The sequence below is a fragment of the Ambystoma mexicanum genome, chromosome 5q (assembly GCF_040938575.1).
Source record: "Ambystoma mexicanum isolate Mex_15411 chromosome 5q, UKY_AmexF1_1, whole genome shotgun sequence".
Taxonomy (NCBI): domain Eukaryota; kingdom Metazoa; phylum Chordata; class Amphibia; order Caudata; family Ambystomatidae; genus Ambystoma; species Ambystoma mexicanum.
The window spans coordinates 352,289,476-352,305,970 of record NC_090933.1 but is presented as its reverse complement, the minus strand read 5'-3'; the positions used below and the strand labels follow the sequence as shown (position 1 = coordinate 352,305,970).

Sequence of the window (16,495 nt, the reverse complement as noted above, 5' to 3'; positions counted from 1 at the left end):
CAGTAGAACTAGGATTGGCACCTCAATCGTTTTTGCTGCTATATTAATAGTCACAATACTGTGACATGTAAGCACTATCTCTTCACAAGCCAATTGCCCATTAATACAACATGCATTCAAGTTAAGTGTGGTCAAAAATGTAACAATGTTAAGAAAATTGCCTTAATCAGCACCAATCTCATAGCCAGAATAGCTGAAAAGAAAGTTCTATATTTAGCTAAAATAATCCTGGGGGTTTTCTCTGCTTTTGATGGTTAACCATATCTTCTTCAATAATTCCCTTTTCTCTTGCTGATAATGTCTCAAACGTAAATGTCATCCTACCGTACCCCCGTGTAACCTAGTACCAACCTAAGAGATTTAGGGATAACAAAACAGTAACTAGATAATGCATTAAGCCTAAAAGAACAGACACATGGGTCAATACTTCTCCCACTGGAGTCAGTGAAATATTACAAAAAACGAGGACAACCTGAAAATATGTTAAATTGATATTTATAGTACCCAGAGGCATTGGGCCAATCAGAGGGTCCTTGATTGAACAGCTGGGAATCATCTGTACAACAGAGCCGCAGTAGAGTCCATTGCGCACCTGACTAGAGGGACTTATTTGGAATGTACTGGGACCGACTACACTCAAAATACATACCACATGCAATCCAGAACACACCAAGAACACCATTCATCCAATATGTGATTTGAGAACAAGCTTAGTTTACTGTTGCCTTCCCTCTCCCTGTCAACATGTCTCACTGGCTCATCAACCCCTTCAGTCCCTCCCATCTTTAGCACCATTTTTAAATGATATTGTCTCGAGTGAGAACCAGACACAAGAAGTGAGTCACAGAGCTTTACAATAGCAATAACACAAATAAATAATAATCGAATTCTCATACAACATTATTATTTGTAAAACAACTGTACAATTCAAGAAGGGCTGCACAATACATATTCAATTTATTTCACCCACAAACACGTTTTTTAGAGGTTTTCTAAATACAGAACATTTTTCCATCACCCTCAGGTGGGATGGGAGTTAGGTTTTTGGGACATTTGCTAAAGAGGAGATACATTAGTGCAAGAAAAGAGTACTTGGGCCCTGCCGATCGAAAATGATCTGTAATTCCCAGACCTTGTGAACCTCGCAGCTCAATGGTCATCTTAGAAGCAAAACAACAGGAATAGCGACACAAGCAGCTAGGGGAGTCAGTGAGCATGTGTCATCACCAAGGGCAGCAGGAGCCCGTGAAAAAGGGGAGCGATGTGCAGTATAGATCCCAGTAGCATGACCTATGTATGCCAACAACACCCCCCGATAAATAGAACTGGGGATAATCTCAGCAAAGTGAAAATGTACTTCTTGATAGCATATGGGGATGGCCTCAATAAGGAAATGGAATGGAACGGGTGGACAATATTAGTTTTTTGATCCCTCGTTCGAATTGCATTCAGCAACTAATACACTCCGCTTGAGGGGTGACTCTGTGGCATTCTCCATCAGCTTCAATATGTTACTTGTCCGTCCGCTTGGCCAGAGTTTGCATCTCATGCAAAGCATTATCTGAGTGGTCATGGCTAAGAAGATTTTCCTCCCCGCTTACCTCTCTTTTTTAGCATTATTTGATTAATACATTGTATAGTCAGTTACATGTAATGTGAGTTGACGCTGCTCATCATTGTGCGTTTACATGAAAATAAAATGGAATAATTTTCTTTGAGGGAAATTGGAAAGCTATTACATTTTTTCCATTCATGTTGTCAGATAGAATATATTTGCAGAACCTGCGTGAATGTATACATTTATTGATTCAAACATAAAATGTCCCGATGAAGGCATGGGCATAATATTATCAGGCTATCAGTCAAATTATTCCCACCATTCTAAGATTCACTGTTGCCACTATAGTCTGATTGATTTTGATGGCTTTAATTGTGCAGTGAATAGGAGTTTTTTGGATCACAATTTCTGTTTTAGCCTTCGGATATACCTTTTGGATGTTTCACAACTTTCTCAGCTCCAGTTGCATAGATTTGCATCTATTTAAGATTGTGCTTTTCAATTTCATGCAAGATTATTACAAACATCGAGTGCCTGCCCTGATTACTTGGAATAAGCAGGTATTGATTACTGTGCTCCGTCAATATTTAGAATACGAGTAGGCTACATAATGGCTCAGCACACTGGCAACTGGTTTATGTGTCATTTTTATGTTGGTGCACCTGGCTTGAAACACGTCAAAACGTGTGCAAAGGTGAACGTTATTCAATACAGATGAGCTGGCACAGCCTTTCTAAATACGAAAAACATCCAACAAAAATTAATCACATCAACTCCGTGTACTAGGAGCACTGTAGCCCCCTCACCCCCCAAACAGCACTGTTGGGTGAATAAAGACCAAAAGAAAAGGACTGAAGACAACTTGCTTCAATGCTACGTGCTCACATAAAATGGGTGCAGAGGAGGCACCTATATTGACATTTGTAAAGCGCACTGAACCCAAGAATTATATCAATATTGGTCAAAACTCAATAGAAATAACTCAAAAGTCATGTAATGAAAAACGCATTGCATTCCTGCATTCAAGGAAAATAGATTCAATCATAAAACAGAGGAGAACACAAAACAGGGCCATAATGCAAGTTCTCACCACCGGTGAGAATTTGCCTTCTCGAGTTTTGTTAGCTAGCATTGAAAACACCGATCCTGCACTGCAGACCCAAAACCCTAACATACCAGAGAGCGATATGAAATCCCTTCCGTTTCTCACAAGTACTTCACAACATACCTCCAAGACTAGATGTGATAAGATGCTTTTCGTTAGATAGACATTGTAATGCAAACCATGAAATATGAAATCAGCATTGGGTCACTGCAAATTCCATATTCCCAATTGAGACTGCTTCCAAGTCACGAGCCAAGTCCTTGCATGGAAACAATAGCATTTTTTAATTTTATTTATTTGCATTTGTAAAGCGCCTAAGCCCAAAGGCATCACAGTGCTGTTGCGAACCAGTTACACGGTACATATACTTTGGGGGGGGGAAATAACAAACAACAATCAAAAAGCAGGTAACATGTGGAGCAAGTATGAGTCTCTTCACTCTCAATGTTGGAGGTCAGCCAAGCAGAGATTAGGCGAAAAGCCAAGTTTTAAGGGCTTTCCGGAACACCCAGTGAGAGTTTTCTGCTCTTAGCGTGGGCGGGAGGGAGTTCCAGTGAGATGTCGCTCCTACTGGGAAAATGGGAAGCTTAGGAACGGTTGGCACACTTTCATAGCATCAGTGGTAAGCGCCTGTATGCCTTAGTGAGCTAGTTCGGATCGGAGTGTACCACACGGTTGAAGTATGGAGGTGCTGGATTGCTTATTGTGAATGCAGCGCTATAGAATGCTCCTGCCCGAGTGCCTCCCCACATGCCCCTTATGCAGGCTTAAAGCCACTTATTTCACAGCCTTCGAAGTTCTGCTACTTCTACCCGATGTAAAGGGGACCAGGCAATAGGCATACCCAGAAATATTATGTACATGCGATGGGAAAATCAAAGTTTCCAGATGGTGAATGCCCACATCACAAAAGAAAAAATAACACTGTGTTAATGCCCACCCATTCTCAACCCTTATTCCACAAAAACTAGAGATCTCTGTGGCAGCTGGGGAACTACATACTGAGTTAAATCATTCTTGCACATCTCCTTTTCGGATACCCCCTCACCAAGAGTGAATCCTTGACATGTTAACGTCTGCATTTTTTATTTTACTATTAACTCAACAACACCCTAATAATCAATTTTACAAAAAATCAGGCATTCACGCTGTATTCATTATTTTGCAGTAAAAAAGCAAGATCAGTGTGGTAAAAAGACGCTAACATATCAGTCGTGGGAATAGCCCAGTAAAAGGGGAGGGGTCTCATTAATAGCTACACAGTTCTATGCGCTAGACTGAAGAATACCCTAAATAAGTGTGTTTCAACCAACTCAACTATAGGCAATAAAGTTTGGGTTACAGGTAAGTATATGTACAGGCTTAACATTAAACAGAGGTACTGTAAACAGGCCTCAGAGCACGTTTTTCACTAGAATTCCAGGACTTCACAGAAAAGAACTCAACAGCCTTTGATACTTTTGAGGTCAGGAAGCAAAGCTCATGGGTGCCGGGGAAAGGCAGTGAATGCACATTCATTTCATAATTTGACATATTTGTTAATGGAACTGGTCTACTGGCGGTTTAAAAATGTAATGAGAAACGGATGGAGTGGACCAGCGACAGATTAATAAAGATCTCCTGGTCATCTCAAATGTCCCAATGTTTTAGCACTGTGATGTGGGAATTGTGGGTTGGACTGCAACGTCACAGAGGTGGTCGAGGGGGGTGTGGTGAGGTTTGCGGGACCCAATCATTTTAGGATAATGTATGTCCCACTATAGGGGAATGATCGAGTTCTACCAATAAGCCTCTCATGGAGGACTAACCTAATGTTGCAATGCGTATTGATGCTAATTAGTTTGTATGATTACAAAAGCTCTTGTTTTAGGGCGTAACTAAGCACCTTTCATGCAGTTCTGTTCCGCATTCTGTATCAATTTTGTTTTCCCAGCTGTGACTGGACCCAAAATAAACTCTGTTACTTCTTGCTTGGTGTACACTCCTTTTTGGATTACTTTTGTAATTTTTTTTATTGGTGTATTGGTGAGTTCGGAGGCAACCAGCAGTACAATTTCAACACATGTTTTAAAAGTTACATAGATGAACGGTTGATAAGAAAAAGTAATCCAAGGTCGCCATATTGGGATGAGATCAATAATAAAGGCTGCCACCAAAAAGAATGTAAGCGACAAAACCACTTACCTCAGTTTCTGTGCAGAGCAGGTTTTCAGATTTACCTACACGGAGAAAAGAAAGTATTGTCAGTTCTCAAATGATCTCAACTACAAAGAACACAGATTGGCTTTGCAATCTTTCTTACATATGTTGTGACTTTGTAGGGCATACACTATGCCGAATGCGAGAACACAGAACCAAGCGCTCATCCGGATACCATTCAGTAACGTAGAAGGAAGTTGGCACCAGTGTCTCTGAAACAGACATAATACAGACTACTCTAGAGGGTTTGGAATTCATACTACTCCTACTCTAGAAGCTCTGGCATTCATACTACTCCTACTCTAGAAGCGCTGACATTCACACTAATTCTCATTCTATTTGGTAGGACAAGACCCTAAAGCAACTGGCACATCCAGTCATCAAACAGAGCCATTTATTTGTTAACCCTTTTGCATCTCTTCTGTTTGGTAATACTAGTTGCTGTGGCATTCTCTACGAACTAGTAGTTTTCACTCATACAGCTGAATCTACCTTCTGCCTCTTGGGTATAAGCGACTTACCCCGCTGACTCCCCAAAGCAAGAGACTTCTACTGAAGTGACAGCCAAAAATCACCACTCTAAACATTTTTAGAACTAGTAATAGATTGCATTCCTTCGTAACTACGTTGCATTCCATGAAGTAAAAGTGATAAAAAGCCGTTATGCTGCGGAACCCCTAAATGAAGACAGAATCATGTGATCATTATAGAATAGGAAGAATACAAATGGCAAGATATTTGGCCCATTTTTGTAGAGCACTTCAAAGAGTTTGTCTTAATTCCGCCTTGGAGGAGGCACTCTTCACCAGCTGGTCGCTATGACTGCTCAAACACTCAACTACAACAGCTTTATGGCTACAAATCAATTATACATTTAGTCTTTCCCCGCTTGGGAGCCAGATTGCCATGGCTCAAAAAAATGTTTTGGGCTGCATTCCAGTGGACCTGGTGGGGCGTGAAAGATTCCGCCTCCCATCAGCCCAAGTAAGGTGTACATATATCGCCCAGGGGTAAAAAAAGGCCTGTTATCTATCAATGTATACTGAAGACTTAAGCGCTGTCATGGTTTCAGTCAACAGCACTGTTGTATGGCTAAGTCCCAAACAACAGCGTGTAGACCCAAACCATGAATGTAAAATCCCATTAAATGAATGCTGTAGTCTCCTGCAAAATGTTAATAGCCTGGACAGAATTGAAATCCTGTGAATCAACAAAGGCCACCACTCCAATGTTATAAGCACAAAATCAAAGCTTAAAAAAGAATATTACAGTGACATCATTAGATCAAAGCAAAGCTATTCCTCCTGACGCATAAGAAGGTACAGTTTGAGGGGAGGCATTAATGGCCCCCAGATCCTCCGCTTAGAACAGGGGGACTTTGCCAAAATAGGATAATGTATGCTTAATAAAAGCCTCTTTGCACACCGCTTGTTTTTCCAAGACAACCTATTCTGGTATGGGGTCTATGATGGTATACGCTTTGCATCTTACACTAATGCGAATAGTAAGCACTATAACATTGTACAGGATAGAGGATTTTAACCAAATCGGTCAACTGCTCACTCGATGAATGTTCTACACCCAACATTAGAAATCTGCACCAATTATACATATGCAGGAATCAGATACAAGCCTTCTGCTTCAATTGTCTTAAATCTACAGAGGTATAGGACCTATCTAGCTGAGATACTAAAACTGCCATCTCCCTAAAGCCAACTAATTGGCAAAATATGGGCTTCTCCAAGGTTCCAAACCAAGCTTTGGTCTTGCAGAACGGAGATTTAATCATAAATGCTAATGTACTCCGTTCCATTCAGAGGACAGTAGCACAGTACCGTTTTGTTCTTTGGATTCTGGGACTTGCAGCACTGCATTTATAATAAAGAATCCTAGGACTACAGTTGCAGAAGGCTAAGAAAAACCAGAACTGAGCTACCATCTCAAATGAAAAGAAGCATTTTGCATGACGGCATGTCTTGTGCCGTTATTAAAAATGTGGCAAAGCATCCAGACTTCAGCTAGAGGAAGGAAGATCATTTCAAGTTGACAGAATCAACATAGGCTTAGCACAGCCACCTTCTCCGGCTTTCGGGATGCAGGACAAAGCAAGCAATCCGTCAATCGAGGAGGACACAAGGGCTTCGGAGGGATCAAAACGTTTGAATGAGGATCTCACGAACGGCAGGCCTGTCTCATAAAATATCTGATTAATATTGCAAGTTTCTTTAAATGTCCCTCACTACTGTACTGGAAACCAGGGTAGTAGAAAAGTGTACACCCGTCAACACTACTTGGCGAATAAATCCAGCAATTGCGTTATGAATGATCCAAAACCAGCTAAGCAGATTCAATAGGCATGATGCAGTACAAGGTAAATGCTTGTTTTAAGTCAAATGGACTAGGGGCATGGCCTGGAGCGCCGGCTATGTGGATGCTCTCTTGATTGCCTCCGTAAGGGACCTGCTGCGCAGCTGATTTGACGAGGTTTCAGCACATTAAAAGCAAAAATGAAACCCTGATTGGGCGCCGGAAACTCTGCGGCATCCGCTAAGACCGAAATCACGAGATTCGACACCCAGGAAGCTTGACTCTACGTGTCTCAAATACCAGGAACCCCCTGCCCGCTTCACCCAAGATGGCGGACGGAGCTAACGAGACCAGCGCCGGCGCCAGACTTAGACCGGACGCCTGGCCGTGCTGAAACAGACGGACCTTTCTGCTCTGCCTTCCGCTCTCGGAGGGCTGCTGGAGAACAAGCACTCCCCCGCCTGAGATCCCCACCTGCCTCCCACGGCGCTCCTCAACTAACGCGCTTAGCCGAGGGTACCTGCCTGGTGCACAATGATCTAGAGCCCGCAGGCTCCTCCTCACCCCACGGCATTACACCGCGAGTAGTACGAACCCCCCCCTCCCCCTTCCTACTTCGGCGGCTCCCGGCAGCAGGGGCTCTGGAGCTCCGGAGTGGCTGAGAACCGCGGGGAGCTACCTTCTCTCTGCCCTGCCTCTTCTCACGGAGCGGCTCACCCGCTCTCCATCACAGCTGCTCTGCTCTCCTCGCCATGAGAGACATAACTGTTCTGGCTCCAATGCCATCCTGGGCCTCAATCTAAGTGGAAAAACACATACAATAACAACAAAGCCACTCTCACAGCCCCAGCCTGTCACCACCACCTGCAACAGAGTAGCTCAACCACCCTACTTATAGAGTGCCTACTGGGGTGGCCCTCCCTTATTCCTCTGGACTCTGCTGCTGCTCCACTCCTCCTCTTTCTCCACACACTTCCAGGGGCGCCCGGGCCCATGCTTCGCCCCACCCCCCTTTTTCAAGCAGACTAAGGAGCAAACACCATCTCTGCACAGAATTGGGAGGACTGGAGGAGCCTCGAGCCTCCTCCCTCCTCCTCACCACACAGGTGGTGACCACACTCGCAGAAGCACCCGCTAACAAAGCCACAACATCGGACCTTGAGCCTGGTAGTCGGCAGGGCACTGAACAACAGCCTCACCCACCACACGCCCACCCTTTTCTTAGAAACGTCGGCATTACCTATTTTAGGCTTTGGCAGGAGTCATGGCTAAACGACTTAAATCTGGTAAAAATTCAGACATTTCCACAATGCTAATGTTATCGGACAAGGGGAAGAAAAATGAGCCCCCCCAAGCTCACTCTGCAGAAATTTCTGGAGGATAAAGGCGCACTAGCGACCAAAGATGACATACTAGCCTTTATGGCAGACATTAAATCTGAATTTAGGTTGTGCATGACCGAGCTCACCACAAAACTGGAAAAGACAGACCAGAGGGTGACTGAGGTGGAGCAGAGGCTGGGGGAGGTTGAAAATCGCTCCCAAGACCACACAGCCACTTTGGGGGAAATCCAACGCGCGATCAGAACCCTGCAAGATAAGTGTGAAATCCTCAAATTTAAATAGGAGGATCTTGAAAACTGAGCCCAGCAACAACCTTCGGATCCAGGGGATTCCAAGTTCAGTCCCAGACAAAGACCTGGCAGAATACGTGGGAGACTGCTTCCAATCCTTACTCCCACAGCTGGACAGACCTCAACTCAATTTTAGATCGTACACACAGGCTGCGCCTGCGTCGAAGGGAGAAATCGGACTCTTCCCCCCCCAGACCCAATAACCAGGGTACACTTTTTTACTACAAAAAGGGGCTTTCTCAGCCATCAGCCGCTCCCGGGATGAACTATCCTTCCAAGGCTCTCCCCTCCAAGTCTATCAAGACCTCTCACTCCTCACACTTGAGAAGAGGAAAGCCCTCAGACCCCTAACACTCTTCCTTAAAAATCAGCAGATTCGATACAAATGGCTTTTCCCCCCCGACAGCCCTAGAGTTTGCCTTCAGAGGCATCCTGCGCACAGTCAGCCACCTTGAAGATGCCGAAAAGATCATGCTCCCGGCTGCACCCGGGAAAACAGCATTGCTAACCTCAGAGGACTTGGCAGACAGAGTGCCGATCCCCTCACTGAAACCCAGGCAAGCATCCTGGTCAAAGGTGCCGGAAAACAGCAGGAAAAGATGAACCGCTCCGGCCTGGGACCCATGACCCACTGTGACCTCAAACAATAGAATCCAGCTTCCCTCATCGCTGGGAACTCTTATCCCATGGAAACCTTGCCGATCCTGCACAAAAGTAAACGACCAGCTATAAACGACGCGGCGGGCCCCCTTTTATAGCCCATGCCCATTTCCAAGGCACATTCCACCTACGAGTCCTTGGAAATTCACACAGTGCTTATTCTGGACCCCAGCCACAGTAGCTGGAGGTATTTGTTTGGCCCAGTTGACATGGGGGGTGGCCGCTCCCCCAACCTCAGTCCCCCCACCAGTTAAAGTTCTGGCCTCCCGTTGGGGGCCTGAGTTAAAACCCTGAGAGCAGCATGTCACACGTCTAATAACCCCTCGAAATGATGATTGACTTGCATCCACCCCACACCACCACCCTCCCGTCGGACCTTGTGGGGGATCCAGATTTAACCCAAGAACACCGGACCTTGACATTTCTCTCCCTCAATGTTAGAGGACTAAACTCTCCCGGTAAGTGCAAGTCTATTTTACAAAAGCTTCAGGATGATGAGGCAGCCGTAGCCCTGCTACAAGAAACTCATTTATTGCCAGCGGACTTCGGACGACTCCGCTCCCGACACTACCCACTTCAAGTGGCTCCAAGAAAGGGGGCACAGCTAACCTTTTTATGAAAGAACTGAACCCCCAGATCATGGAAAAGAAAACGTGTCCAGAAGGCCGATATGTGGCGGTCAAATGTCTGCCGCTAGGACAGTTATATACCCTTATTTCAGTTTATGCACCCTACACTGGTCAATCCGCTTTCTATGAATCACTGAGCTCTTACCCCTCCTCCTTTGTAGAAGGCCATACAATAATTGGAGGAGACTTCAACGGAGTTCCAGACCCCGCAAAAGACCGATCCCACCACTCCTCCCGTGGGGATTTCACTCTCGCTCTTAGCCTCCTGCATTTGTTCAAATCCCTAGAGGTGGTGGACTCATGGCGGGTGCTTCACCCTTCTCAGAGGGACTTCTCCTTCTACTCCTATGTTCACAGAACTTTCGAGGATTTACCTCCTCCCGATGTCTCCTGGGATCAAGGATCTTGTCTGACCACATGGCAGTAACGCTAGAAATCAGAGCACATGACCCAATACCCAACACCCAGAGTAGATGGACCTTATATGACCCGATCATCAATGAAATGCCGCTTTGAGACAAGATTGCGACAGCAATTAAAAACTTCTGCAGAGAAAGCCCCAACAAAGATACCTCCCCCACAAACACCTGGGATGCCCTGAAAGCGGTGATTCGGAGGGGGCGGGGGGAATTAATCGCACAAGGAGTGGCATTCCATAGAAGGAGACGACAGGCTCTCCTGATCCTCGAGGAGGAACTTCGAGAAGCGGAAGAAACTCATAAGAAAAAAGGTTGGTCCCCTAAAACACAGCGAGCCATCCGCAATACACAAAAGAAACTCGAGGCCCACTACGCTGAGCACACGGCTCAGCTTTTGACTAAAGCCAAACAATTCTACTACGCGAAGAATAATAAAGTGAATAAGCTACTAGTGGCCAAACTGGCTAAAGCCAAAAGAAGCAACACCATCATCAGGCTTCGAGGCCCACAAGGCGTGATACACTCTGCAGAACCGGATAAGCAACGGCTGGCATCGGACCACTTGGTTCAAGTGATGACTGCACCGCCACGAGACCGGAATGAACAAAAAGAATACCTGCAGGAGGCAGCACTCCCTCAACTACAAGACCTGGCCCGGGACAACCTAGACGCTCCGATTTCAGGTGAGGAGGTAGAGGAAGCCATCAAGTCCCTTAAATCTTGAGCCCCAGGCCCCGATGGATCTGGCACTATTCAATTCCTTTAGGGAGACAGGAAAAGTGACCCCTTCTATGCAGGAATCAATTACCATCCTCTTACCCAAACCAGGTAAAGACCCAAGAGACCCCCCGCTTCCTACAGGCCAATAGCCCTCCTGAATACAGACGCCAACATTTATTCCAAGATTCTTGCGAATGGCCTAGCACATATATTGCCTGACATAATCCACCCCGACCAAGCTGGCTTTATTAAAATAAAAAATAAAATGTAAAAAAAAAAAAAAAAAAGAAAAATCGGTCGGCAGGTGATAATATTCGCAGAGCCTTCAACTTAGTGGACCTCGCTTCACGGGGGTTCTCAAGGACTAGTACTGATGTCCCTGGATGCCACCAAGGCGTTTGATCAAGTTGACTGGTCCTTTATGAGTCTCACCCTGGAGGCCTTCGGATTTGGACCGGCGTTTCGAGCAATGGTCCTAGCCAACTATAAATCACCAAAGACCCTCCTTAAGATCAATGGCTGCTTCTCCGCTCCCATTCCCCTAACCGGCGGGACCAGACAGGGCTGCCCGTTATCCCCACTCCTTTTCGCGTTAATTATGGAACCCTTGCCCAGAAAAATCAGACTGAATGACCACATCAAGGGCTCCCAGGTGGGTCCTTCCCAACACAAAGTTGCCCTATATGCGGACGACGTCCTACTCACCGTCTCAGAGGCCCGTTCCTCATTAAGGCAGGCCCTATCGAAATAAATCGCTACGGAAGGGTCATTGGCTTCTCCATTAACTTCAATAAATCGTTAGCCCTGGGGATAGGCTCGTTCGCAGCTGAACAAGAATCCTTAGCCCCGATATATCCCATCCGATGGGAAACGAAGGCAACCCCCTACCTGGGGGTCCGGTTATCAGCAAGTCCAAGGGACACATATGCAGTGAACTTCCCCCTCCCCCCTCAAAAAACTAGAAGGCGATCTGAAACACTGGACGTCCCAGGAAATCTCACTGATGGGACGTATTACTGCATGTAAAATGAACCTCCTGCCCAGATTTTATACGCCTGTTCGTCTCTCCCTGTCGCAATGCCAGCGCCCACCCTCCGAAACCGGCAGAGGAAAATGTTCCAATTCATCTGGAGAGGGAAGAAAGCTAGGATCCCCCAAAGGGCAATGCTGGATAACGCAAGACTGGGAGTCCCTAACCTCCAGGCCTGGCAAGTGGCAGCACAATTGGCGCACGTCCATGCATGGCAGGTAATCACCAACCGTCCCGGTTGAGTTGGAACAATCACGCCTAACTCTCCCCCTGAAGTTTCGCCCACACATTCCACCCCCCCTGCGAAGGCAATGGGAAGGACTCCTGTTGGCCACTAAAACACACTATAAACACCTGGGTTTGGGCCCGGAAACGTAAGAGAATCGCAAGAGGGCTGGGCCCTCTATCCCTGGTTTTCCTCAACCCAGCATTCTCACCTGGAGCAAACCCCCAGAACTTTAAGAACTGAATTGCAGGAGGCCTCGAAACCCTGGGTCAACTATTTGTAGGAGGCCTACCTCGCACCTTTGAACAATGCAAGGAATCCTTTCATCTGCAGGAAAGAGACAGATTCTCCTACATCCAACTACGACATTGGTGCTCTCACCCGCACACTCTACAGGCTGCCACCCGCAATCTCACACCCCTCCAACTAACTCTCAGCGACCTTCCGTCCCGAGGCAGGACCTCCACCTTATATAAGCACTTTCTAGGAAACTTCCTGGCCTCAAAAACACTATTAATGGCTCACTGGGAGGTAGACTTGGGACATCCTTTAGAAGACCAAGCCTGGGTGGGTATATGGACCCGAACGCATAAATCTTCCCTCTGTGTCACCAATAGAGAATGTGCTTACAAAATCTTGCTACGCTGGTACTATCTCCCCCTGAGGCTCCACCACATGAACCAGGCTCTTGATCCCGCTTGCTGGAGACGCTGTGGCCAACCAGGCTCCTTTTTCCACATGTGGTGGGCATGTCCCAAAATCCAACAGTTCTGGAGACTATGTCTAGCCACCATTGGACAGATCACCCAGACAGCACTCCCACTAGAGCCGGAACCTATCCTACTGGGGATCCCGATCCCAGGTATCTATTCACGTTCCGGGAGCAAAGCCAAACTGTTAACCCAATGCCTTTTGGCAGGAAAAATAGCGATCGCGCGCTACTGGAAATCTGTGGACGGCCCCCTTATGTTCCATTGGTGGGAGAAAATATGGGACATATCGATTGCAGAGAAAACTACAACGGCCAGGGCAGGGTTTCTTCACCGCTTTCAGAATATCTGGGACCCGTTTTTAGACTATGACCGAAGATTTCTGGCCCTAACCTACAAACCTCGTAATGCCAGATGGGCCCTGGGTGATGGGTGATGGGGACATCCCTCCAAGAGGAACATTACCCGATTTGGACGCAGAGAATACAGACTGATTAAATGTCGGCTTTAACTGACGATTGCAAGAGGGAGGTGGGAAGGGGCTTGAATGGGTTTGATGCACAATGATCAGTTTATCTTGAAAAATGTTGTAATATTGTTATCCTGCCTTGGTTTAAAATAAAAAATAAAAAAAAAAGTTAGATGGACTAAGATTTAGCACACACCTTGCCATTTTGAAATAATAATGATGTTGCAACATTTACCTATGGCATCAGAACGTGGTTGCTGCGTACCATGGCAACCAGATTGCAGGGCAGGCACAGGCAATTGCCAAAGTGGGCAGGGCCAGGAGCCCTGAGGAAAGTCTGACCCTGATCCCCAAAGATTACCTCTGTTTTAGATGCATTTTATATGTACTGGCAAGAACGTACTTGGCCGCAAGAAAACCTTGAAGCACGCGGCAGATTGACGACAGACATTTTTAATGCAATTTGCATCTTTTAGAAAAAGCAATGAAAGGTGAATCGAAAGAAATCAATGACAACTGCCAGAAGATGGAGCGTATTGAAAATGATGGGTTCATGCGTTGGAGGTAGCAGACAGAGAGAGATGTTTTGGTTCCGGGCCTTTGTACCCAAATCAAGTTAAATGGATTGTTTTTTGTGTATAAATGTTTTTTCTATAAAGACTAATATAACCTTATACACCTTTTGGAGCCGAAATTTGGGGAAGCGTTACTACCCCAAACAATATGACCCCCTCTCAACATATAGATGAACAAAATGTGTTGGTAAATTAAACTGGCTTTTATTTTGGGGACTTCATAAAGGTACGTTTTTCAGTTGTAAGCTTGGTTGAACTGGAACGGCTTTAATGGGTGTAATGTTAAACTAAATGGTTTCTTTATAGGAAAGTCAATACATTTGTCCAGGTTATAGTATTCATTTTGGTGTGTTAAAGTGGATGTTGCCTGTAATAGGAAAATTGCATGGCTGTTTCTTGAATGCATTGAAAAATGTTCTGTTTCCCAGTCTGCTTCTGAAATCATAATGGTTGGAATGCAGTCAATATCAGCAGTTAATCACTACATTCTGATTGGCTCAGAATGACTTCTATGTATTGTATTTGGCATTTATATAGCACCCTTTCCCCATTTGTATGGCCTCAATGCGCTTTGTGGTTGGAACGCCCTCAGGTGACCACAGTCCATCTGCAGAAGGTTCGAAGAGTTTAAATTAAAAAATGCTTGTGTGTATTTTTGCAGGTTAGGACTTAGGTGGGCTGGCTAGCTTCCAGGAAGCAGCCGGGAAGTCAGGCACGTGTGTGGGTGCTGTTGGTGGTGGTTTAGGATAGAGTTCTAATGCTGAAGATTCGATGTGTGCCCAGCTGGACCACATTTATTTTGTTGGTCGTCGCTGTATACTAATCGCAGAGGTGTTCAGGTACGTCAGGGGTTTCAGTGTCCGGCTAGACCGGAAGAGCATAGCCATGGCTCCATTCTAGGGTGCATGCATGGATAGCAGGGTCTGTGGCCGGTGTCCACAGACGTGGTGTAAGGCATACATACTGTAGGCTTGGATTCATTTCGACTGCAGTGTTCGTTTTCTTAGTCCAGTGCAATTGGCTGGTCTCGCTGTTCGTGGTCTCCCTGGAACGAAAGTCTGAGCATTGGGAGAGGGTCCAGAGGGATGGGGCAGGGTGTGAGTGGAGGACGATAGTTTGTTACAGTGTGGCTCTGCAAACGCTGCTGGCATCCGTGGGGTATTGGTGTGTTGTTACCAAGACCGCTTCATGAAATATCAATTAAGGAAGACGAGTGGGAAAAGTCTGGTTCAAGAGCTGAAGACATTACAAAGAGAGCTAACTGAACAATTATCTACCCTCTCAAACCTTTCAAAGAGCTTGCCTCTGTCCCTTTAATGCAGCTCTAAGACTAGAGTTTAATAGAAAATTATTAACATTAGCAAGAATGGGATGAAAAGCTGCCATTTTCAAGTTTCAATAGCCAACTTGCAGGATAGACATAACTTGGTAAAAAAGAAAAAAAAAGAAATTGGGGCACCAATACAAAACGATCAATGTCAACTTGGCCACAATAATATGGTACTTTGAAAATTAATATAAAATGGCTGTGGTTTGCTTCAGTCAGGAATGTGTGTGGGAGGGTTTTCAGTTTTAGATTTCAACTTTATCCCAGTTTATTTTAGCATATTCTCCCACTATGTTTAGAGACTGAAGGATTCTTAGAGTAGTTGATTTTCATTGCGGCACGCTGGAATCAGGGACGTCAGTTGGGGGCGGTCTCCCTTGCTACCCCCCTAAAAAAAGAATTTAAGTTCTTGGGCTGCGGCCAGCACCATGTGGCTCTTTGTTTCTGGAGTGGCTGTCTTTCTTGTTCAGGCCTCTAAAAAAAAAAACCAGGGGGTTCCATATGTGTAACACTTTGAGCAATGACCCTAAACAAGAAAGAATAGGAATAACACAATTTGTCTTAATGGGATTCCATAGAATAATTGCAAGACTCCTTAAAGGTTTATTTCAGGCACACTTCCCAGGGTGAGTCACTGATTTAGTTTGTTCTTAAACACCCAAATTCACAATGTAGACAAAAACTTCCAAAAAGCATTTAGAGTAGAATAAGCATCCATTTCACACTATGCATTTTGCTTTTCGCAAGTTGCAGTTATAGCATGTTTTTTTCTGCCGTTGTCAACGTTACGATCATCACAAGACATTCCATCTCGGTATTCTCGGTCACTTGACAAAATCTTGTGCCTAAAAGCTTGTGTACAGTGTAGAAATGTTTGACCACAGCACATAAAGTGTCCCTTGATTTTATTGTGCCACAATTAATGTTT

At 45.4% G+C, this 16,495-nt stretch overlaps 1 protein-coding gene across 5 annotated transcripts in view; it reads right to left on the bottom strand.

Moving 5' to 3' along the window:
* SPIRE1 (spire type actin nucleation factor 1) overlaps positions 1 to 16,495 on the bottom strand; it is an 871,368-nt gene that overhangs the window by 756,424 nt on the left and 98,449 nt on the right. For all 5 annotated transcript variants that reach the window (XM_069620832.1, XM_069620833.1, XM_069620834.1 and 2 more), the window contains exon 2: positions 4,848 to 4,882. In XM_069620832.1, coding sequence (XP_069476933.1) covers positions 4,848 to 4,882 — 35 coding nt within the window. The remainder of the gene's footprint in view (positions 1 to 4,847; positions 4,883 to 16,495) is intronic.